Source organism: Pelecanus crispus, chromosome 1 (genome assembly GCF_030463565.1).
Source record: "Pelecanus crispus isolate bPelCri1 chromosome 1, bPelCri1.pri, whole genome shotgun sequence".
NCBI lineage: Eukaryota > Metazoa > Chordata > Aves > Pelecaniformes > Pelecanidae > Pelecanus > Pelecanus crispus.
Window position 1 is genome coordinate 142,386,584 of NC_134643.1, and position 25,921 is coordinate 142,412,504.

At 39.6% G+C, this 25,921-nt stretch overlaps 1 protein-coding gene across 2 annotated transcripts in view; it reads right to left on the reverse strand.

The window, feature by feature from the left end:
• Positions 1–25,921, reverse strand: part of EGFL6 (EGF like domain multiple 6) — a 46,614-nt gene continuing 20,693 nt past the window's right edge. The window contains exons 7-12 of one of the 2 annotated variants that reach the window (XM_075727645.1): positions 24,333–24,455; positions 15,589–15,918; positions 5,408–5,488; positions 3,390–3,476; positions 1,287–1,552; positions 1–96 (exon numbers count right to left, since the gene is read on the reverse strand). In XM_075727645.1, the coding sequence (XP_075583760.1) occupies positions 1–96; positions 1,287–1,552; positions 3,390–3,476; positions 5,408–5,488; positions 15,589–15,918; positions 24,333–24,455 (983 nt within the window). Of the gene's footprint in view, positions 97–1,286; positions 1,553–3,389; positions 3,522–5,407; positions 5,489–15,588; positions 15,919–24,332; positions 24,456–25,921 lie in introns of both variants that reach the window. The other variant, XM_075727644.1, reaches the window with a different exon arrangement.

A 25,921-nucleotide genomic window follows, 5' to 3' on the forward strand; every position in this document is an offset into this window, starting at 1 on the left:
TCAGGTATCTTCTGGGCATAGACCAGAAATCAGTATAACATTGTCCACTCCAATTTCTCCAGTTTTGCCCTTCCCACGTTCTGATTCAAAAGTGACCTGTCATAACAGAAGAGATGTATTAACAGTGAAAATGTAGTTTATCCAACCATTTAGCAACTCTTAATGTTAATTAGTTATAATGCTATATTTGAGGAATGTTTTATCCCAATACAGTACTTAATGACTCAAATCCTTGCAGTTTTTAGAGTTTCCGTGTATTGTTTGAATTAGACTGATAATCCTCTGCACACATTTACAGTACCAAATGGATTCCTTTAATAAGATTACTTGTTTTCATTGTACAAAGAAAATGCAAATTGAGTGAAATCCTATTATAATAATGTAGTTTTATCACAGTATGTGATACTAGTGCACTCCTTTTCTTGAAGACATTACAACTGTTCATTTTCAATCTCTTTGGGTCCTTAGTTTTTGGGTGTATATACTATATATTTATTTACTCTCTCTTTCTACATAGTGTGTATATATATAGTATAGTATGTATACTATATAGAGAGAGTAGGTTCATTTTTATGACTAGAAGCCTGGGTTTTTATTTTATAGTCTGATTCTCATCTATGTAAGGGCTTTTCTACACCATTCCAGCAGTGCAAAGAACCTTGAAAAGAGCTTGCATTTCATTTATACTCACAGTATTCAATTATACAGTCGAAGCCTTTACACAGCACTGAAAATGTTCAGTGACATAAATGAAAACCAGACCCTAGCATTCCAAGGAGAAACTTGCTGAAGCCTTGATTGAGGCAGTTTTCTGTGCACAGTGTTCCCTGTTGGCTAATATGTCGTGCTCCTATGACTGTCCATGCTTGATTATACATGATGCCTCCTTTTGCACTAATTGTCTGGTTTAGTGTGGTTTGAGAGCATCCTATTCTATGAAACAGGGATAATTTTCATTTTTCCAGGAATATATGTATGCTTCTGTTGCATGAGATATTAAACAGAGACTTTCATTGTTTGTGTTAATTTATGATCTGATGCAGTTTTTACAAAGTTACAGGATTACTGGCATCAATGCTCTAACCAACTGGGGTAATTCAGTTCTGAAATTACAACCAGGTAATAACTTTTCTGCCTCCTTAAAATCTATGCTCCTGTTTCCCATTTCAGATAAGCCTTTCAATTGCCAGTAAGCAATGCCTATAAAACAGTTGGTGGAACACCTGAGGATTAGGAAATTAAGCTGTTGATTATGGTATTTGGCTTATAAATTGTGTTATACTTACACTGTTGGTTGTTTCAGCCCCCTGAAATATCTCTATTTTTCCAGTTCTCCACCTTTCATCTTTCCCTTTGTTCTGCTCCCAGACAGGAGCATGTTTTTTGTTTGCCAGGAACACTCGAAGCTTCCCCACTCTCTCGCCAGCAACCCGATAACTGAAAATCAAGCAGTAGCTGCTCTTTGGTTTGAGGTTGGTGAGGAGAAGTTTTAGACGCCCCATATCCTTCTTGTGCCCCACAAAAGCTGGAACTGCCATGTAGTACCCATCGCCTTGTAACAAAAAAAAAGGAAAATGCATCTTTAATGGACTTGTGTTATTTATTAGCAAATTGAATACATATTTGCTAAGAAAATACATGGAAGCTGTGTTACTTGAATAATTTAAAATCAGACTGGAGAAAAAAGCAGGGAGTGTACTTTGCAAGGAATAAGCTTGCACTGTTGGAAGTCAGATGAGTTTACAGAGGAGCTGAGTTCATATTTCACTGGCAATTACAGTCGTTTTTCCTTGCACTATCTTTCAAAGGCAAAACCATCTCAGTTTTTCAAATGCAAACAGCGTGAAACATGCTGCTGTGCCTCTGTGTTCAGACCACTTCCAGCACTTGAGGTAGTTCAATACTCTCTCCACTGTCCTCTGCGGTGATGACAAACTCATAAAGGAACAGAGAGCTTATTTCCAAATCCTGGAGGACCAGTGAAATGACAGAGCCACACAAAGTGATAAGGGACAAAAAATCTGGGCCCCTAAATAAAGTCAGAATCAGCAGATGTAAGTTTGGGGAGATGGGGTAAGGTCAGGGTACTGTCTTCCTGGAAGTGACATCAGAGAGACCTGTGGAAAAGGAAATATATGGAGCAGGAGAGGAAGGATGGAGCCCTCAGCACAAGAAGGACATGGACCTGTTGGAGTGGGTCCAGAGGAGGGCCACAAAAATGATCGGAGGGCTGGAGCACCTCTCCTACGAGGCCAGGCTGAGAGAGTTGGGGTTGTTCAGCCTGGAGAAGAGAAGGCTGCGAGGAGACCTTATTGTGGCCTTCCAGTGCTTAAAGGGGGCCTATAGGAAGGATGGGGGCAACCTTTTTAGCAAGGCCTGTTGTGACAGGACAAGGAATAATGGATTTAAACTAAAGGAGGGTAGATTTAGACTGGATATAAGGAAGAAATTCTTTGCAATGAGGGTGGTCAAGCACTGGAACAGGTTGCCCAGAGAGGTGGTGGAGGCCCCATCCCTGGCAACATTCAAGGTCAGGTTGGACGGGGCTCTGAGCACCCTGATCTGGTTAAAGCTGTCCCTGCTCCCTGCAGGGGGGCTGGGCTGGATGGCCTCTAAAGGTCCCTTCCAACCCAAAGCATTCTATGATTCTATGATTAGTGAAGAAAGACTGGGATAGAAAGACTGTGAGGGAAGAGGGAGAGATCATGTGTGTAGGAACTGCAGGATCCACCAGTCCCTACTGCAGCAACTTCTGCAACATTTCCTGTGTCACATGGGAAGAGACATCCTTCCAAACAAGCTTCTTCAGCCACACCTTTTTATATACACACAGCAGTCACACATTGCGTTTGTGGAGCTCTTTCTCCGGTTTTAGCAGGCCTGCAGTTAGTAGCAGGTCACGTATTGGTTGTTCTTGAATAGCCCCCTGCCCTTGGCTCATTCTGAGGAATGCTGTCACTAGTTTGTCTTGCAGAGTTTGAGATTTCTGAGCAGTTATCACAGTGCTGTCATGTGAGTGACTACATTGCCACATCCATCTAAATGGCAGATGTTTGGTTAAATGCCCTACCTGTCTTGGAGAGACACAACGCATAACTAATAAGGTTTCCATTGCCTTGTACCTTGCAATTCTGAACAGTTATATTCTAATAATTCTTCTCATCTTTTGATTCATTTGTGTTGAAATATGTTGCTGATTACCAGTTGCCACTGGGTATTTCAAAGAAACAATTTCCACTCCCAGCATCTCTGCCTCCTTTTTTCTTTTAGGAAGATAACCCACTGATAGGAAAGCTAATTCTTGATTCTGTTTTCTCCTCCATCCCCCTTTTCTTGGAGTGGGTGAGCCATCAAATCAAAGCATAGCTAGAGGACAGATATTTAAATACCTCTATCTCGATCAGCAGGATTCCAGTCAAAGTCATCATCAGCATCTTGTTTCCAGTCGCAGACCCCTCGACTGAAGCTGCAATCAACTGAAAAAAAAAATTGGCAATGGAGACTCAGAGAGAAGAGGAACACTGTATCAGAAGTACTGATAAAAATAATTTGCTCTTTATTCACCCAGTTATGAATGTATAGGTCATTCTAAAATTATCTACAGTCTGAGTTCAGATAGTGTTGACCTAGATTAAATTGCAAAAAACCAAAACATTAGAATTTATGTAGTAATTCTTTCTTTAACTCACAGGAAAACCTGTTGTGCCTTTTTGCTGTCAATACTCCACCTGCACATGAGTTTATATGCTGTGACTTCTGTATATTGAGTGCCTGCTGATCACCAGTTATAGCTGGAGATGTTAGTTTTGAACTCAAGCATTATAAATGGTTTGGGATTTGCCAACTTTAGAGCTTTCCTCTCTCCATTTGTTACACTGCTGTAGTTGTAATCAGCTGAGACACTCAAGCTCCAGTTCTATCCTTGAAAGAGAGAAGCTGGCCTCCCACGAATCAGCACTTGATACTCATACTACATGGAGCTGGGAATAGCCCAAATCAGTTGACCTTTAGAGCACACTGAAAAAGGGTGTCACCCAGAGCACACCACAGCCTTGGTGACTGTGCAGAGGAAAAGCATTACATACACGCAAGAAAGAAACACTGTGCAATGCAAGCATGACAGATCAGATTAAGAATAATACGTCAGCCATCTGAATTTCCTCAGAAAGAAGCATCCTTCTTGTTCTTTTCACGTATTTTATCATGAGACAGAGAAGTGCAGTACATGGCATTTAGAGAGCTTTACTGTATAAATCCATTGTTTCTGAAACTACTGCTTTCTGAATTGGAAAAACCCCAGTATCTTACCCTTAATAATGTCAACCAGCACAACTGTCTGTTTTGCTTTGGTTTGTTTTCTTTAAGATTTGAAAGCATTTGTGGATGGGTTTTGGGTGAAACCCACCTTGTCCTAAAAATAATCTCAGCTACAGCCAATCCCAGCATGTCAGCCCCTGCCCACTTGGCTGGTAATGCCCCAGGAGGATGCTGCTGCCCTGTAAATGCATTAGCTCAATAAAATCTCTCAGTCTCCCCTTTTGGATTCTGCTTTTTTCTGTGGCTCCCATAAGCAGGTCCTTATAGTCACCTTCATGATTCTGTCCATCACAGGGAAACTGTTTCCCACCAGGAGAGAGGGGGAGAGTGCCCTTTGATCTGCCTTTATGCTCTGCTTTGACTAGAGCTACTCTGCAGTCTGTTGTAGTTCCCAACAGGCAGTAAAGTTTTGAAAGTACATGAAGCAGTTTCCTAAGGCACGGCAGAAGATTAAGTTGTGTATATAAACTGACAGCTCTTGGACCTTGTATGCTCCCCTGACTGATTTTACAACAATTTTTTAATGTAAGAAAGAACAGGTCATATCATCTTACTCTGATATCCACAAGACTTGCTGATGAATTGGGAACTATCATAAATTCATAGCCAGGCTATTTAAGATTCAGGGTAAATATTTATTCAGTCTTGTTCAGTGGAAACTCCTATTGACTTCTGACAGAGAACCAGGAGAAAAACCAAGAGAATATGGCTGAAGGACGTTGGCATATTGCTGCATGCTATGCAACACTCTTCTAACATGGTTTCATTTTATAGACAATAGAAATTACTTTATTTTTTCATGACTATGAAATAAATCAAGTGAAATTAAATTGCAAGTCAAGCTTCAATGTGGGGGAACTTTCTATACATGGCTTATAAACAGTTAAAGTTTGTTTTGAAAAGGACACAAAACCAGCTTCTCACATTGGAACTGGCAGAATGGTTCGGCCACATACTGTCTCTAATGCACTCACCAAAGCTTTGTTTTATGTTAAAGGCTTTTAAACTCGTTCTGGCTTGGCTAATATAGGTTGTCATGAAAACACACAATACACAGGAAAATAAATACTATAGAGTAAAAATAATCTACCTTCTTGCTCTGGTCTCGATACCGGAACTTTCCTCTGTGCCAGGAGAGGGCCGAAGGCAGCTGCTTCTTTCACCTTGGGAACTAGGGAAAACAACTCGTCAACTGCTGAGTCGTCACGGGAACAGAAAATGGAACTTTTTTCCTTTATACTGGTTGCTATCATTTATTTAAATAACTCAATATATGTGTTTTGCACTCCACCATCAAACTCACATTCCTAACCCCAGTTAGATACTAACTCTGAATTTAAAAATTTTGTTTAAATTGTTGTTTTCCACAGCACTGTGCCTTGTAAGCTGTGGGCAATGGAGCTACAAGATTCACAAGGTCATAAAATGTTGAACATGATCTTTCTTTGGTGTGGTGATCTGCTTTCTTGCTACAAAACTTCAACTAATGGTCGAAGTACCTGAACTCTACCAGACAGTGAAGACAACAACTCAACGGCAGCACTTTGCCAACAACAGCCTCAAAAAATGGATAGTGTCAGAGACATTGTAAAAGCCATAGACATTAGGGGATCAAAGGCCCACAGCTCTGTATTCAGGTAAGTGATAGATGGTGCTGCTGTAACAGAAGCCCCAGAAAATTATTTTTCTGAATCCGTACTCTCTGTTGGGGTACATGTTCTCCTGCAAACCTGAATAGTTCTGCTGTCTCTTGGGAAGAAAGGGTGCAGCGACTGCCCGACCTCTTCCTCACCCTTCCTGCAACAGCTGCCAAGCACAGCATGGTGTTTTGGTAACCAGTCCTGGTGGAAACCCCTAAACAACTTCTTTTGTAAAAATTGGTTGATGTGTCTTGTGCCAACCTGGAAGAGTCGGTACAGCAGCACGGTCAATAAATGTTACGTGCATTCTCTAAGATACTGGCCTAATGGAGGTAGTTACTCAAGAAGCACTATTTTTCAGCAGCAGCCTCAGAGACCAAGGCAAAACCGCTCCTGTCTGATGAGGTACAGAGATAGAATCATAGAAACATAGAATCATTTTGGTTGGAAAAGACCTTAAAGATCATCAAGTCCAACCATTAACCTAACACTACCAAGCCCACCACTAAACCAATGAAGACTAAAGTAATAATTAATTTCAAGTTGCCTGCCTTCGTGGCTGGATTATTTTTTAATGAAAGTGAAACTAGAATGGAATCATTAAGGTTGGAAAGGACCTCTAAGATCATCAGTCCAACCACCACCCCAACAGCACCATGCCTACTAAACCATGTGCCAAAAGTGCCACGTCTACCCATTTTTTGAATACCTCCAGGGATGGTGACTCCACCACCTCTCTGGGCAGCCTGTTCCAATGCTTGACCACTCTTTCAGTAAAGAAATTTCACCTAATATCCAATCTAAACCTCCCTTGATGCAACTTGAGGCCATTTCCTCTCATCCTGTCACTAGTTACTCGGGAGAAGAGACCAACAGCCACCTCACTACAACCTCCTTTCAGGTAGTTGTAGAGAGCAATAAGGTCTCCCCTCAGCCTCCTCTTCTCTAGGCTAAACAATCCCAGTTCCCTCAGCCACTCCTCATAAGGCCTGTGCTCCAGACCCTTCACCAGCTTTGTTGCCCTTCTCTGGACACGCTCCAGCAACTCAATGTCTGTTTGTATTGAGGGGCCCAAAAGTGGACACAGTATTCCAGGTGCAGCCTCACCAGTGCCAAGTACAGGGGCACAGTCACCTCCCTGCTCCTGCTGGCCACACTATTCCTGACACAAGCCAGGATGCTGTTGGCCTTCTTGGCCACCTGGGCACACTGCTGGCTCATGTTCAGCCGGCTGTCGACCAACACCCCCAGGTCCTTTTCGGCCAGGCAGCTTTCCAACTGCTCTTCCCCAAGCCTGTAGCGTTGCACGGGGTTGTTGTGACCGAGGTGCAGGACCTGGCACTTGGCCTTGTTGAACCTCATACAATTGGCCTTGGCCCATTGATCCAGCCTGTCCAGGTCCCTCTGCAGGGCCATCCTACCCATAGAGAAGCTTTCAAACGCTTATTTACTCTAAGTAATACTCTAAAATACGCTAAGTATTTTTAAAGTTCTGTGACTAAGCTTCTTTTGTACTATTTTAAGTGATTAATAGAGAAGTGCACTTACTAAAAAAAAAAAGTCTCATCTTCTTTGTGCAGAGCCTGTGTGAGTAACTAATCACACATGAGGTAAGAGGAAGGTCTGCTTTCACTGGCAGAGGATTGTATTCTTTGCAAACACATATGCAGATGATACCTGTGATATATACATACACACCTATGAAAACAGGAGGAGCTTAAATGTGCCATTTTAGAGGAGGGGTGAGGGAGGATCCTTTGGATTACTGCTTACAGAAGGTGTTAGTGGAAAGCCTGACCGACTGAAGTTCTGAAGTTCACTTTTCAGCCACACCATGTGGGCAGCAGCGCTAAGAAAAGCTCAGACTTCTTCAACAGTGCCAGATGGTAGGAGCTGTGGAAATGGAAATTACTTTCCCCTACTCAGCATTGTATCATACATGCTATTAGAAAGTCACAAATGCCAAATATCTTAAAAGTCATTACTTTCACATGCACGCACATTTGTTCAGAGGGGAGTTTGTTCCTGTGACTTCCATTGAGTTCCACTGGCTTTCCATCAAAATACTCCAACATACTCACATTCATAAACACATACTGAGTTTTAAGAATATACTTACAACCCACTGCAATCCAGAGCCTCCTAGCACCATAAAGACTATGCCATCTACTTAACCTTTCTTCTCCTTCAAAACTGTCAAAAATTGCTCGTATGTACACCAGAGAAAACACACACTAACAAAGAGGCCCTGGAGGCACTTCCAGAGGTGCTGAATTGAGCCAAGAAAGGAGACTCATGCAATCTTACAAACTTTCTGATGAATTGCCAGGAGCGTGTCCTCTCTTGTTGCCCTTGCAGCCTTCCCCTCACCCAGACCATTGCTTAAATCACCTGGATAATATTCTTACTTAAGGCAAGGATTAATATATCTTTCTCCAAATTAATATATGTCTACATATACACATTTAGGAACAGGCACATAGAGATTAGGTGTTAAGTTTACTGTCATGCCATAAACTTGGCCTTGTACTTATTGAAAGAGACTCAGGCTGTGAAAACCCTTGCCAAAATGAAGAGAGCTATTAAAATATGATCAGTTCTGGAAAGAGTGGAGTGATTTAACAGAATACAACGGCTGCCAGAATGATGTATTTATTGAGTTATTGAATTACACTTGAATTTACTTGAGGGATATACATGCAGGTGTAGCTGTGTGCTGCAGATGCTTAAAGTGAAGAACAGTCATGCACATAAAAAGAGGCAAATTTTGTATCCAAATCTATTTTTTTTTCAGTGTCAGGCATTACACTCAGGTTCTACACTTAGGGAAGATATCACCTGCATATTATGAGAAACTGTAAGCTTCAGTTTTCAGATTTCCAAGATCCCTTACTTCTTGGAATGTGCCTACATTTTACATCAGACCATCATTGGACATAGCCAGGATCCAAAGTTTATTCCCTCCTAAGGCAGGAGTCAGGACTGATCTTTTCAGCTCTTCTGCTGTCAAGTGGTGCTTGCAGAAAGGCAGGCCTCATCTCATGTTCCCTAAGAACATTCTCTCACCAACAAAAGCTCACATACGTCCCACTTTAGGCACAGCAGGGTCTCTCCTTCTTTCTGTACTGCTGATGCCCACCCATCTACTCATCTGCAGCACTAGCTACTATATAATCTCTACATATATAAACCTTTGTATCATGGTGCCACACATTCTTAACAGTTGATGTCATCATGATACTCTTGTGAGGTAAGATGGGTTGATCTTATCAGCAGGAATTAGTGGCAGAGAGAACAAATGCCCAGGTCTTCAGAGGTACCTATGGTAACTAACTGCCACCAATTTCCATAGGACTTGTGTCTATGAATGTCTGTGATGAGCTGAGCGTAAGTAAATTGGTGACGTTCTGGTCCTGAGAACAGCCACCTTGTTGCTGACACAGGTTCTTGCATCTGCAAGAAATTCAGCGTTGCTATCTGCGACACATATCTGAGTGTTGCCCGTGTTCTGAGGAGGGGGAATTTCTTTGAGCCATGTTAGATGCAGTTTGTCAATTGTATTATACATCAGGAACTGCAGCAAGGAACGAGACTTTCTGCAGAACAGAATAGCCCCAGCCAGCTCTATCTGGCTGAAAGTACTGCTCTAAAAAATAATAGGTCTGGCATAAAACAACTCTGAAACTATTGAGGATGTCTGCAATCATGGAAACGCTTCTTAGCAATGACCTCAGAAAATGAGAAAGTAGTGCTGAAAACAAGCATTGAGACATTGTGCTAGTGTAAATGTACCTAAACAGAGTGCCATGAAGGGGATTTAGAAACAAATTTGTACGTGAAACTAGAATTCCACTTTAAAAGCACCAGGCCTACAGGGAGCACTGTGTATAGTGAAATAGATGAGGTTTGAAAACCACCTCCTAGCCATCTCCCTGTCCGGGGACCTTTAGATAGCTAAGTAAAGAAAGATAACAGACTGCCACTAAGAGATACAGCAAAAGAACTAGTTACGTTCAAGCATACCCTTTTGTACAGTGCACAGCAGTGTCCTCCTAGAAGTGCAGGCAGACGTCAGTTCACTCTGCCTTTCAAACAGGTTTGTTAGCACTGGTCTGCCAGTTGTGCCAACGCTGACTACATGACTTCTTGGTTGGAGCTGGCTTGCACCCGGCTTGCTTGGAGCACAACTAAAGCGAGCTCAGGTCCACCTGAAAAGTACCACGTAGATAGACCCTCAAGTCTATCTATAAGTCAAATAAGGGGCAATGAGATCACAAAAGCAATAGGAAGCTTCAGGAACACATCTGGAAAAGCACTGCTTGGACTAAGCTGCAATATTAAAAGGTTCAAAGTAATAAAAAAAACCCCAAACCTAAAAAAACCCCAACGAAGCCAAAACCCCAAACCCAGCAAGCAGAAGCTCAGTAGAATAGGTCTGTGGAGCACTGTTTTATGGGCACCCTTCAGAGACAGTACAAAAGAACTGGTAAGTGACTGGTAAGTGACTCTGTGGTGCTAAAGGAGCTTACTGAAAACACTGATAGATTTTCCTTTATGTGCACTTGGTTTCACCCCTCTGCTTTGCCAACTGCTGTATATAAAATTACTTATAGTGCATTGGGAAATGACATTTTTGTCTGAAAAAATATGGCTTGGTTTATAGCTTGGAAGTAATTTTCTATTTGTCTGCAGTAATGCATGTGCTATCCTTAAAGCTTTAATTCCTTCTTTTTTCCTGTTAGTGGGACTGTATTTCTTACAAATCATCTGTGGCATCACATTGAGCTCTTGCTGAGGCAGCTATACTGGAAGAACAGATATATAGCAGAATATATGCACCCATGTATTTAAGTGTGCTAGTTGTGGGCAATGTGGTATATTTTTATTTCTTGTCATGGCTGTTTGATTTTTCTGTCCCCTGGCAAGTGCCCTAGGTAGTCTAGTTAGTCTAAATGTAAAAATAACACAGAAAATTTGGGAAGAGTAACTCACTGTTGGTAATTCTAACACATAGAATTCTAAAGTGCCTGAAACTGCAGTATGTGGGAACTCTCACAAAAATGGTACTCGCTGTCTTTCTAACATTGCTCTCTGATGTTCAAAGCCCATAAAAGAACCCAGAAAACCAGTGGGCACTGTAAAAAAATCAAGCAAAATATAAGAGATAGAAAAATGAAGACTAACTTCCTATATATACAGTATATCATTATGTTGGACTGAAAGGAATATGCCACATCTCTGCTACCACATCCTCCTCTGAAAGAATTACTGATGTCTGACATCTTTGGAATCTTTTATCTATAGCTGTGGGCTGAGCTGCGGTCTGAGCATTATTCACTCACACAGGGGTCTAATTATCAGAAAAGAATAAGATTAAGAGCAAACATCCTGATGAACTGAGAGAGTGCTTTTGTTCAGAATTAAGAGCCTAGAACCCGTAAGGGAAACAATCCACTTTTAGTATTGCCAAATAAAGCAGAAGACCTTTTTATCATTCTTGGTGCTATCAAAGGAAGGGGCTCTGTAATTAACATAGCTGGCTACATGATACTATGGGAGTGTTTTAAGTACAATATGAGTTTCATAAATTGATAAAGTACAGAATATGGAATTTAGTTACAGTTGTCAATACCATTCTGGATTACGAATGGTACACAAAAAACACTGGAATGTTAGCAAACGACAGAATTAAGGTTGTGCACTATAAATTCACCTCTAGCTGGAGTGTAGCATCTGTATTATCAATGCTTATATAACCAAGCAGTTTGGTCCACCTCTCTGTGTCTTATTCTGTGTACAGAAAGGACATTTCTCACACAGGAAGGAGCTTTCGAGTACTTTGGTTTACTCTTATTTTCTATACATCTGTGATTTTTGCAATCAATAGGACAGAGTCCTATTTATTAAACTGCACCTTTCACAGCAGGACAGGTCCTTCCTTCACACTGAACAAGGTAAGGATCCCATGGAAAACAGTAATTTAAAGTCATTACAGACTGTATCATAAGGTATAAAAATATAAGAAGAAAAATTTAAGTGTTCACAGATTACCTTAAATTTGACATTTCTTAAACGTTGGTGGCTTCACTTTGCTATCTTTAACTTTTGTGTTTTTTAAAAAAAATTGTGAGTTTTCGCAAAGGTCCTGTATTTTGTAGTTGGCCTATTTTAATATCAATCTCCATATAATAATTCCTTTTTTCCCTACAGTATTTTTCTGTGGCTCCCTATATATTTATTATGTAGTAAAAGTACTATGATAAAATAATACATAAATTTAAAAATAGTAATTAGGATATCTGAAAAGTGTGACCTATCCATTTTTCCTAATTAACTAATCCTCCTGGAAGACAAACAATACCAATATTAATAATACAAAAGGCAGATGCTATGTGAATACTTGAGGGGATTATATGGAGTAACTTAATGTGGTAGTAAAGGAATCACTGCTGAATAGATGTCAGCAGAGGAGGAAAAAATGTCTGAATTTACGAGCTGTAAAATTCAGCTAATCATGCACTCCAAAGGATCATTCAATACCATTAAAAATGAAAGTGATTTTAAAGCCAAAAGTGCAAAGAATTAAGTGCCTGAATCATGACTGAATTTTTACAATAAAAAAGATCAAGTATAGCATATGAAAATTTAAAAGGAAAGGAAACACAGTTAACATATACAACCCACCCTGAAGGAAAAATGCAAATGGAACAATGCCTTAAGTCCTATACATAGTTGGTATCAAACAAGAAAACCGTAAACAATACAAGTTTGCATACTTAATGAAACTACATCTTGGGCATACTGGTATCCCTGTATAAAGAAGCACACCAACCTTCTGCCAGTATCCCCTGGTGAAATAAAATCTCTCTGGCATGTTCAGCATGTAAATCCCTTATATTAGTAATGGAAAATTCCAGTCAAATGTGACTGGAACAAAGACAGCATAGGCAAAAATACAGATAAAACACAGTGCTTTAATATTTTCAAGCAATAATATTAATTGTCACTGCTGTCAGCTGTAGTGGCAACTTTGTAGAGACAAGTAGTCTCTGCCTAGCCCAGGTATATGGTGTTCAAATGCCCTGGTTTGGTTGAGAAAGTCCTTGAAAAAGAATCTCACCAAACACCACGACAAAAATCTCTTGTACGTTATTTTGACTTGACTTTTCCTATGGACAAAGGATCTTCCCTGTGTGCCCTCACTCAATCCAAAATCTGGGAGATGAATCTTTTCCAAATAGTGTAGCACTGAGTACTCAACAGGACGGTTACATGATCCACCCTTTGCAACTGCATCAAGTCACGTAGCCCAGTACGGGGAGCATGTTCCCCTTGCAACACCAGGCACAGAGAGCACAGCCCTATGTCCTTTTAATGAAAAAAGATGGGGACCTTACCCTGCGGGCACTATTTCTAGCAATCCTTCCTGACCTGTCCAAGCAGGTTACAGAAGAAAACTGTTGAGATGTCTGAGCTACCTTCCTCCCTCCCTCCCTCCCTCCCTCCATCCCAGAAAGGCAGAAAGGGTTAGGAGGACTGACGTGGATTTTTTTTTTTTTTTCCCTAACAGGCTGCCTTGCCTCACAATTGAGGAAGCAGAAAAGCCCCCCGTCCTTTATGGCACAGAATTTTGAATAAATGTATCTATAACTAATAAGAGTATTATTTATAAATATTTAATTTATTATTTCTAATAACTATTAACAGAACCTGTTAGTACTATGCCCCTGAAGGTGCCAGACCAGCAATGTTCTTGCAGTTCTGTTTGGAAAGAAAAGTTTTTATCCCTACAGAAATCAATTATGGGGAAGCACACTCTTGCTGAGGGTAAATAGCCCTTCAGGTTCCACTGGCATTTTGCAGTTAATTAGTCAATCTTTTTGAGTCCTTCCCAGTCTAACCACATTTAGCTGAACATATCTGGTACTGCCAGTGCTGGTCAGTTCACACCGTTCTCTTGGCACGTGCAAGTGTGCCATCAACTTAACCTCCATGAAGAAGCCTGAGTACCTGAGAACCTAGTCTTAACAAAAGTTGCCATATATATTGCAACTGTCTTCTGCTCACTTTCTCCATACTTCCTGCAAAATTATGTCCAGCTTTGGATTAATTAGCATGACTGGGAAGAGTCATCCCATGTCTATAATGTTGCATGAAGCGTTTCTTTCCCTTTGCATTTGCTTTTGTTGAACTTCATAATGTTCCTGTCAGCCCATTTCCACAGCCTGGCCCAGTCCCTCTTAATAGCAGCGCTGCCCTTTAGCGTATGGGTCGCTCTCCCTCTTTTGGTATTGCCAGCAAACTTGAAATATGCCGTCAGCGCTCTCTGTTAATATCTGCAGGAAGGGAGGAAGTTGGTGACCAAAGACCTGACTTCACTCTGTTTATCAGCTCACTAGTGTAATTTGGGGAAGCAGTGTTAGTCTGTATCCTTAGCCTGAACCGAAACAGGCCAATTACCACTGAAAAATGAAAAAAAGGCAATTTTAGGAGAAGAGTGCCTTTGGCAAAGAAGCTTGTATTCTCAAATGTATTTAGGTGAATAATGACATTTTTTCTTGGCTTTCTTACAGTAGCAATATTACAGACCATTTTTTCCAGAGGACTTTAAAATGATCTTTCTTTTGGAAAAATTATACTTACATGTCTTTTCAAATTGAATAGAAACAATTTGAATGCTAACTTAAACTTCATTTGTGTTCATTTTTATCATTATGAAATATAGTGCATAATTTTAATTACTGTGGGATAGTATTTATTATTTTTCTATGCTTTGGAAAAGAGAAAGTATCATGAATAAATTATTAGCACGGTGTGTTTTTCATATTACATGTTTTTGCCACTACCTTGAAGAATGTTTGACTGAGCCAGATGTACTAAAAGCCAATTAAAATGCATTTGAAAACTTTTAAGAACACAGCAAGGAATTGCATAGCATACAAGGTAACAGTTGGAAGGAAACACCTGAAAGCAGACTGAAGAAGCCTATGGCAATCTTTCTGATAAATGACTAATGTCAGAAATTAAGAAAGACTCTTGCTCAAATACCATCAAATGCTTTCAATTTGAGAGTGTCCATTCAGATAAACTCTAACATTTAAACAAAAGGGATAAAAAACCCCCTCTGTGATTCACATCGTTATTTTTCTGTTGGGAATGACACGAACAACAGTGGTGCCTATTACATGTTCTATACTATTTGAAACACAAGGACACCAAAGTCTATGTTTTTCCTCGGAATACTGCACACTACTTAGGATGATGAGTATGCCTATCATGAATGAAAGGTAATTATTGTCTTACTTGTAATGAAGCAGCCCACTATCTTGTTTTGCTGGTGCTTCTGTGAAGAAAATGGAGAGAAGCTATCTGCTATGTCTAAGCTGCTCTGAAAGCACAGCCTGCAGAGTGGCTGTCAGGACGGCGCACTCCTCTGCTCACATTGACTGCAGATTCCCCTAAAAGGGACATTCAGTACCTTTAGTCTCAGCGGTAGGTATGTTAGGTTGCTTTTCATTCTCCACAAGTAAATTCTGATAAAATGGCTGTAATGTTTTGTGTTGATTTTATTAGTGTTTATATATATTTTTACATTGAAACCAGATTTTAAAAAAAAAATGAAGAAACTTACAAAAGACATCTCCTCTAAGGCTTCGCTCATGGTCAATTTGATTCTCAAAATCTTCCTTCTCCTCTTCATCTGACTCTTCTGCCTCCTCTTCTGCAGTAGCTTCAGTTTCTTTCTCTTCCTCAGTGTAGCTCCCACCAAGGTCAATACCACCTTCATAGTCCAGTAACTGCAAGTGGGTCCTAGAAGCCGGTGTCACGGCTGCTTCTGGGATCGCATTCTTGATTGTTTCATGCTTTTTCACACTGTTTTTATGTGCAAGAAGTTTCTTAATTGTGTCCTTAGCTGTTCCGGGGATTCTTGCAATTTCTTTCACTGACTTCTCAGGGATAACTAGAACCGAGAAGAAAATATGAAACATTCATCTAAGGAATAGTTCAGCAACGACGACATTTATAAATGGCACCATGGTGTCCTTTACAATGTCTAGAGACCCATACAGCCAAATTCTCTGCTATGAGATATAAGTTCAGCTCTGCACACAACTGAATGCACATACAGGTGTTTAGCTCTGTTGTATAGAGAACGCTCTGTTTGAGTTACAGTGAAAAGACCAAAGCGACCCTCTGTCATAACCTCATTTGGACTCCTGTGTAACACAGGCCATAGGGCCCCTTACATTAATTATTTTTACACTGGAGCTTGGGTAAAAAAAGATTCTCCTTCTTCAGTTTGTGGATTACTAAAAATTGTCCATGGAGGTGTGATTCCCTGCGTAACCAATGTCAGCCTACTAGCGATGACCATTTTTCTTCACTTCCTTTTGTGAACTTCTCTGGCCTATCTTTACTTGCACCACAGGCTGAAAGCCACTGAAATTTATTTGTTTTAAAATTCAATTTTTCTCTCTCTACAACATTAAACTATGTCTGGATGCTTGAATGAGGGACATTTTTCATAGGAACCCATTTGAAGATGAATTTCTAAGGATGTGGGGAGGCAGGATTGATTTTTCACCATTGGTGGGACCCAGTAGCAGCGCAAAGGGCTCCTTTAAGACAGTATGTTGGCCAGCTGTTCTCCATGTTCTCTTAAGACAGGAAAAATATCAGTTTACATTAAATTAGGAGAGATTTTAGTTACATATTATGAAAAAATTGCTTACTATCCTTGCTATAGGATATGTATATATAGGATATAGTAAAACACAGGAGCAAGCCACTTAGATTATTTGAACTGTATCACTAGAAGTTTCAAAAAATTGTTAGGCTATGATTTGTCATTAATATGCTGGACATGATCTGCCTCAGGGCAAAAGAAGAGGCTAACTGATCTTTTTTATTCCCTTCCAGATGTACTTTTCCGTCATCTGACAAAGACTGATGGCTCTTTGTGCTGATGGCCAAATCATAACTGAGGGTTAAAGCCAGGACTACTTCAGATCAGTTTGTTGAAGGTATGTGTACAGTACAAAGCAAATTTGAAGGAGAAATTATGGCAATATTGCAGTTGTTGCTTTTTATCAGCAACATCAGTTGCTGCTCAACATAACTTTTCCAACCTAAACTATTCTATGATTCTATGATTCTGAGTTGAGGAATACCACTGTGCCAAAACTAGGTCTAGAAGGATTTGTGTGACAAATGTGAAAGTTTCAGAGAAGACATAAATCCGAGGAGTTCTAGTTTATGAGATGATCCCATCCCACCATACTGATTCCACTAGAGTTAACCAAGTCCCTACCTGTCATAGTACCAGAGCTACTAAGGAAGAGAGTGTCATTGGGGTTTAAAGTCCATGGCAATGGACTTTGAGGCTTGAGACAACGAGGCTTTGAATCAACTCAGGATTTCATGACTGCTATGACATAACCAGTCAGTATGCAACTACATACTCAGCCCTCTACGGTTGGCCACAACCTGAATTTGTGTGGGTTAGGAAGGACTGGTAAGTAGCATAGCACAACCATGTCATAAACTACTGACAGCCTTCTGCAGTTTCAGTCCTTTTTATGAAGTACCTAGGAAATAATGAGAGCCGAGCAGTTCCAGTGTGCCGTACAAAGGCTCTTTCATAGATGGAGACCATTTCCACCCATGGGTCAGAATAGCCTTGTATACTGCTTCCTATCTTTGATTCTTGATCAGTATTGATGCTGTAGTGCCTACAGTCTTTTAGGATTGCAAATGGTGGGGGAAGTCAGCTATTTTTATTTCCCTCTGCTTTTACTGTCTAGTGATTGCATTATCAGGGCAAGAATATGTTCCTATTTTGCTCCTCACTTTGTAATAATAAAAACTTTATAGTGGTATTTTGGGACAGATGGACTGGACTTGTAATCTTGGGTAGTACTTTTTTCTGTGTACTTTTCATAGAAACATAGCAGAAATAAAAAACACCAGTTAATAAAATAGAACTGTAGTCTAGTAGGAAAAGGGGAAAATTCCCTGAATTTATATTCACTCATGGAAAATACAATCCTATCACTGTGAGTTAATCACATTTTTTTTACAGCAAATGAAACTACATGCTATTTAGTATCCCAGGAACAAAATCAGACTCTTGGTGTGCTCAGTGGAGCATTCAGATTTTCTGAGGCTGCAGCTGGAGGTATAAAGTAAATGGATGCCAATAAAAAATAAATCAAAATTGAGGATTTTGTTTTTCTTTTCCTTTGGATAAAACTTGTAGTCTTGCTTGTCAGATACTTGCAAGTGAACTCTTTACTAATACTCCACTAAGCCTTTCCTCTGGAGGATGATGTCATGAAAGATGTAAGATTTTCTGGGTCTAAACTCAGAATGCAGCAATAAAAATTAACAGGAAAGCTTCATTCCAAACAAATTTTCTCTTGACAATCAGTAACAAGAAACTTCAGGCTGTTAATAAGAAGCTATGGAGATTTTCAAGCCAGGACTGACTGCTCAGCAAACCTGAACATCTGCTTTTAGTTTCTGCTTTGAAGTCTTCCTAGTGAAATGAGAAATTCTTCCAGCTCAACATAATAACCTCTGTGGTGTCAGAAACCCAATCTCCTTGTATGTGCAAAACTAAGCAGTGCAGAAAATCAACTGACAGGAGTGACAAAAATGGAGGGATGAATGTCTATAATCCCCACGTGCTTGCAGACTCCAGTTTGCTGCTGCAATATGAAAATCTGCAAGCTCATGGGGACCAAGAGGCATTAGACACCAAGCATATTTTTTAGGATATATCACTAGTATCCTTCTAATCTGCATTCAACTTTAGAGTAGCTGGAGGTGTGGATTTAAGGCTTTTTACATCTACCCATAAATTGCAGGAGGAATAATCCAGTGTAAGGATAGACCACCTTAAACTCAGTCTGTTCTGTTGAATCCACTGCCTGTGCACTTGCCTGAATGACCAGCTCACCTTCTCTGACAATCTGGGGTGCTACAGCTGAGGCAGTGATGTTTCAGGACCCTTCGCCCCAAGACATGTATATAAATGTGCAGGTGTCGCTCACAAGCATTTGCGCGTTTATCCATCTACATGACTGCGTAGAGAATTTTAGAAAGTGAAAAGAAATGGAGTGCGTTTCATCCCAGCTCTTCTTTATGCACCTTCCATCAGGAAACATGGTGATTAACACCCCTGCTCTTATACAGTTTGTGTATATTGGCATACTATTAAAATATCTCAGCTTTCAAAGGTACTTTATTTCTTTGAATTAGAGAGAGGTTATTTGGAAAAACAAAGGCAAATGGTAGCTGACAGCTAAAAGTAAATATTTTCTGTCATCAGTTGCTGTGCAAGATTATAAGACCACAGAAATGGCTTGGTGTAGGATGTCTAATGACGGAGTTGTGAAAGTTGAGTTGGAAAGAATACAGAGAGAGCAGATGCCAACCCCGTGTCTCTGTGCTGTATTTTGTAAAGGGAAATACTCTGGGGATGATACAGGAGAGGGACAGACAGTGATCCATTTTCCTTCCACATGCCCTGTGACTGCAGCGGTGCTGGCCAGGGCTCTGAACATAAGGGGGCTGCAACAGGAGACAGCTTGCTCTGCACTCCAGCAGGCACCACACCGCTTCCACCTTCACACCTAGCAATAGATTTAAAAACCTGGTGAGAGACGAGCCTAGGAGATTGGCTTACAAGTCCTTTTGTAGCTCCCTTTGTATCTTCTGTATATAAAAGTTAGAGAGGGGATAAGAGATACAGACAATCATTTACCATGTTTAGGGGGAGTCTGTAGATGTGAGTAAAGATTAGGGGGAGTCTGTAGATGTGAGTAAAGATTAGATCAGCAGGCCGCAGTTTCAGAAATCATTCTAAACGTTCTCAACCTCTTTTAGAGAGTCTTAAGAGGCCTGAAAGCTTTCATAGATAGGTTAAAACATATATTCTAGACTACTATTCTCTTTTATGCACCATGGAATATCATCTAGCAATATGTATTTCTAGACTGTTTCATTTCTAAAATTCTTACCATCTTATTTAGGGAAGGATGCTTTGAGAAATCAGGGCAAGTTCATCACACTGGACTGTGCTTAATACATGACTAAACCAGCCAGCAATGCTTCCAGTAGGAAATGCAGTATAACAAAAGCTTAAGTGTTACTCATTAAAGGATGACAGCAGTATTTGGCTCCATACTGAATTAAATTGTAAGAATCTCACCAGTGATATGACCAGAATCGCTTTTTAAGCTCTGAAATTTTATGATGTCAAACCTAACTTTTCTGAGGACTGGCAAGTTAATAAGAAAGCAAATTCATATATGGGTTCTAGGGGCTACCCTATAAGCAAAAGGAACCTCAGTAATACAAAAGGGACAAAGGGAGTTGTCATGACTCTGTATTGCCATTTAGATATCCAGCAAAGCATAATGAAGAATAGTAGCCCCTGCCTCCAGCTGGGCAATAACAAGAGTGCCATTGTTGAGCTCTTTAAAGTGATGCCTGAAGGTTGTAGGCTTTAAGTTAGTACTGCTTTTTCCTGTTATTTTGTAGTTTCCTACCAAAAAAGTGAATCAAAAATAGGTTCATTTTTCCCCCAGGAATCTTAATTGCAATTCTTGTGAGACCCTATTCTTCAATAAAAGCTGGAATACACAGAGAAGCATGTGGTGAGGGAAATGTGGTTTTTCAATGCACAATAGGAAATCAGGAAACACATGAACCTGAGAACAGCAACAGATTGCAGCAAGATAGAGGCCAGATGTGGAAATGGCTAGGACACTTTTAGGGAGCATTTGAAAGGTTACACCTCTATGGATTCTCAAATGAAATGGATGCTAGAGACAGCTCAGAAACAGCCTCCAATATTTCATGCTCATAGGAGTCTTGAATGGCAAAAGGGTGCCTGAACAATCACAGGTTGTATCCATACAAGCAGCACTGTTTGCAGCCTGATGTTTCAGCAGGTTTCTCCTAAGTTGGTATATTGACATACAAATTAAATTAAATAATTTCCCCCACCTTCTGTGCAAAGGTGAATTTTACATTACCTCACTTACTAGGTTATTTGGTAGCATGAAGAGATGTAGCCATAGAAGTTTCATTATAAACAATGCGCTTAGTTACTCTCATTTCATACTCTGACAATTGAGCTATATATTAAAATGTTTTTCATTTGTTATAAAAAGCTAATACTGTTGCCATGATAGCCAGTTTGTTACATAGTAGAGACAATTGTTATAAAGAATTAATGGTTCCCTGTGAAAATGGGATTCCCACCCTGTTGGAATAATTATGTGGAGAACCGAGGACATATTTAGGAAGCCTTTTGTTTAGCTGCAGCACAACCCCAGGCCCATCTGCTGGGAGCTGGGATGGGCTGCAGGAGCTGCAGCCACTGCCACCAAAAGAAATGTGAAGCCACAGCCTGCAGCCCCCAAATTCCCAGGACGGTGTTCTCATCTTATTAAAACCCAACAGCAAAACTTCCTTTGACTTCAGTAAAGGCAAAGGTTTTCCACAATTGCTGTATGACATGGAGAACAATTAGCAATTCAGTATAGGTTGGTACATCTAATTGCTCTTTGTGTCACTGTTTGGAAAAAACATTTTTCCCAATAGCAAAACGCATGACCTGCCCCCATCACTTACACGGATCAGACTTTTTTGAGGATTGCAGTACAAATCAACTACTGAAATATTCAAGGTTAGAAGAACCTCCTTCTCTTCCCTTTAGAAAAGGTGTATATGTGGGAGTTACCACCAGATAAACCACTCTCTTTTTAGCACCACTGCTTTTCAGGTTTTACCTACCACTGACTCTGTCTTTTTTCCCCCTCTATTGTTGTATACATCTTTCTAGCTAGACCCTTGCCTTTTGACCTTCTGCCTATGGCTCTGATTTCTGTCTGTTATTCCACTATCCTCTCTTGCATTAAATCTCTTTTACATTTAGTGTGTTCTACTAAGTTTATGAAGGCACAGCTTGTGCCTCTTCTAAACAACTAATGGACTCCAGTAATTGGAAATATGACATGAGGGAGTATGCAGAGAGAGAGTAAGCAATTTAATAGAAAAACCAGTGAGAAGATAGAAATCATCTGTCTTCAGGACTGATTTTTTTACAGGACTTGACATTAAAAAATGCATCATAGCCTCTCCACAAGCTAAAATATTTCGTTTGTTCATATTTAAGCAAGCATTCCTGTCAAATTGTTTCTGCTTGAGGAAAGAATATTTTAGACATAGACTTGGTCAAAAAGATATTTTCCTTTGAAATATTCAGCTTCTCGTTAAAAAGAAAAAAAAAAACCAAACCAAAAACCCCAGACCCTTTTGCTCAGAGATGTATTTGTTTAACATTTCATCCATGGTACATTTTGTTTTAACAGAACCATCTCAAGATGTGTCATGTCAGTTTGCTTTGATATTCAGTCAGGTCTCAAGTCCCATTGCATCCTGCCATTCCAGTAAGCTGCAGTGACATATCACAAGGGATGTTTTCTAGCAAGGAAACTGGCTTGTAACACTGAATTTGAGCATAAAAAGTGTTCTGCACAGCTCTGCTGAGGCAATCTGTGTCCAAATCAATGCTTTCGGTACCAGTCAGGTTTTTCTCATTAAAAGTCAACATTTTTCACTGGAAGTAGAAATGTAACAAAATTTTAACTTAGGAGAAATCTTGGTGCTTTTTGATTTTCCAAAATATAGTTTTAGCTCTACTAATGTATTGAGTTGCTTTGGCTTTGTGTTTAATATAAGGTAAAATACCCAGATTATACAGTTATAGGTCCTAAAAATAATTTCAGATTATAACAATAGGTTGAAAACTCTCCACTGGGTTTACCACTCACTGTACTTTTCTCTGGAATATCCCGTTTTTTAGACCAATTTTGGGCTTGAAAAGCTACATTTGCATATCTAAAAAAAGAAGTATGTAACATTTAAAGTTGTGTTTCAATGTGGCACCAAAGGCATGACAAAACAGAAGAGGTATTATAACAAATCCACCATACTTCAAATGAAGAATAAATTCATAAAACTTTTAAGCCTGGAGGAGTGATATATATATATTTCTATGAGTTCCAGCACTATAGGGTAGGAGAAACAGCATACATACACGTACATATATATGCATAGATATGTCTCTCATATACACACACACACACACACACACACATATATATATGTATACATACAGTTTTAGCATAGCACTGTCAAGTTCTTAATCTATAAAACAGCCTGATTAAAGTCAGATATTTTGGGTTGACCCTGGCAGGGATCTTTATGATTTTTAGATTTACATTCTTGGAGTATAAAAATATAAAATGTTGTAAAATAACTCATACCTGAGATCCAAATGTACAAGTGGCTTTGTAGTTGGAACCATTGATTTCAAACCAGTGCTCATAATGAGTGAATATATTTAATATTAAATGCAGAGAAGATAATGGTTGATAAACTATCATACAGATAAAGCACTATTCCAAATGCAGAAAGTGTCAATATTGTTGCGATATTGGAGGTTTCTATTACTATTATAATGGGAGTAGGAACATGAATAATAGAGAGACTCATAGAACATCTGTGACCACAAAGTATAATCATAATACATACCTGATCAAGGATTACTTGAAAAAGACCCAGGAAAAAAGATTTCTATATAATGTAGACTTCATCTGCTATAGATGAGAGCTTTTAAAATGTTTTCACAATGTCTTTTGTTAAAAAAATTGAGCAGGACTTAGATGTCCTCCTGAAGGGGACACCTCTAATGACATTGCAGGACAAAACTCTGCCATGTTTAATACAGGAATGAAATAAAAAGGTTAATTTTAAATATAAAGACAAGAGCAGCGTTTTCCTTCTTTCTTCTTGAAGGGTCATATTCAGTTAGAACCGGGCAATGACATCTTTATAGGAAGTCTTTAATATTCAATAGACAAACAAAGGCAAAATTGTAAGTGAAAACAGTTTCGCACAGAAGTCACGGCTTTCCTCCCTTTTCTCACTTTTTGCTAAGTTAGCTTGAAACTCTTCTGGAAGGGACTGCACAACTCTCCAAGTTTGAGGAAAATACACAGTGAACTTTTTAAAGCTATTTTCTCTGTTTCTTTAGGCCAAATTCTATTCTCTGTTCTACTTGCGATTCCTAGTGATACTATGAGACTCGAGGACTCATAGGCAAAATGAATTTGAGCTAATAATACTTGTATCAACTGTGCAATGACTCATACAACAAATATATTAGTTCACGGAGAAGTTTGCCTTGGTTGGTATTGCAGCACAGTTCAGCATGATCTTTCCTAGAAAACGCCTTATGAGCATTAATTATTGGAGAAAAACAACATAGCACTATTTCTGACATCCAGTGGTACTCACCAGTGCAATCAAATCCATTTCCTCGGTAGCCCTGTTTACACTTGCATTTGAAGGATCCTTCAGTGTTGAGGCACTCTGCATGGAGGTTACAGCTGTGTGTATTTGTCACGCATTCATTTACATCTAGGGAAAGATATAAATGCTTTAGTGAAAACTGTGTTGAAACCCAAGCTCCATGACAGCCTGTTTGTGCCGGCCCTCTGTTTCCAGGTATTGAAATCACTAGTGTTAGACCAAGACAATCCAGAGACCATCAGAGGCAGAAGAATTCACACTAACGTCAGCTCCAACTGCACAACTACTGGCATATACATCCATGGAAAATGTAGAGCGTCCCAGTGAAGACAAAGTGAACATAGTGATTTTCTGACTGAGAAAAGGATTCAAACTACAAGTTGTACACATCTATACACCAAAAAGCAAAAGGCACCAAGAGAACGTGTGACATCTATTAAAAACAATTCACCAAATCTTTCTCATTCTTTCAATCACTCTAGAAGAAATGCAGTGGAAAGTAAACCTGCGCATGCCAAGATGTTGAGATCTTCTATCTACTTAACATTCCAGTATACATATAATGTTGTATGACAAAACTATAATCAGGAAAAATTCAGTAGAAAATACTATGTTCAACTGACAGCAAAACGTACAGGCATCAAGAGTAACTGATTTTGTTCTCCCTTTCCCTTATTGCGCTACACCACAAAGATGTTTCTGATTTATCCCACATGAGGGAGCCAAGTTGTTGCACAAATTTTTGCACCACTTGAATTTTATCCAGATTGCTTCATTTTTAGCAGCTGGCAGGTCCTCTCATAATGCAAGTCAGCTAGGAGACAAGTAGCAGGAAGACTGACTCAAAAATATGGTGTGTCTGAGAGTGAGATTCAGGTTTGCAGATAAAAACTTGACTACTGAGACCTCCTTTTTTCCCCCTTGCACACATATTGCTTGAAAAAGTAAGTATTTTTTTCCCCTTTAAGACTCTCAGGGTTTGCATACAACAGGAAATGCAAACTTGAGTCTCCAAAACCTGCCTTATGATCTCCCTCCCACCCCTAACTCCCAATACCAAGCAAATATAAACAAACCCCATGAATTCTCTTTTGTATGCACTTCTTGTAGTAGTTCCAACCCTTCCAGGCCCTCGTGTAGTCAACTGCTTGAACAATACTGCTGCAGTGCCTGCTGCAGTAACTAACACTGTGTTGTTCTTCCACCATACAGCTAATGGATTGAAACAGGAGAAAAGGTATTTTGACATTTGTTTTAACACTTGGGCATGTCAAGATAACTTTTTGCCTGTATTTATTTTTGTTTAGGAGAAACTTAGGTATGCAAGAGAGACCTGAAAAGTAATTAAAACCTACTATTTTCGTATTTTCATACTTTTTTTTTTTTAAAGTTCTATACTGTCCATCTGAACAACTGTTTTTACAATCATGAAGGCACTTGATTCACATTTCTCATTAACAACATGAAAAAAAAGATTATTGGGACTACTTGTTCATCACAGGTTGAAAGCCAAGAGGGCAAAAATGGCTCTTTAACTAAACGTATACCAGAAGTAGCACTTCTTTGTAGTCAGC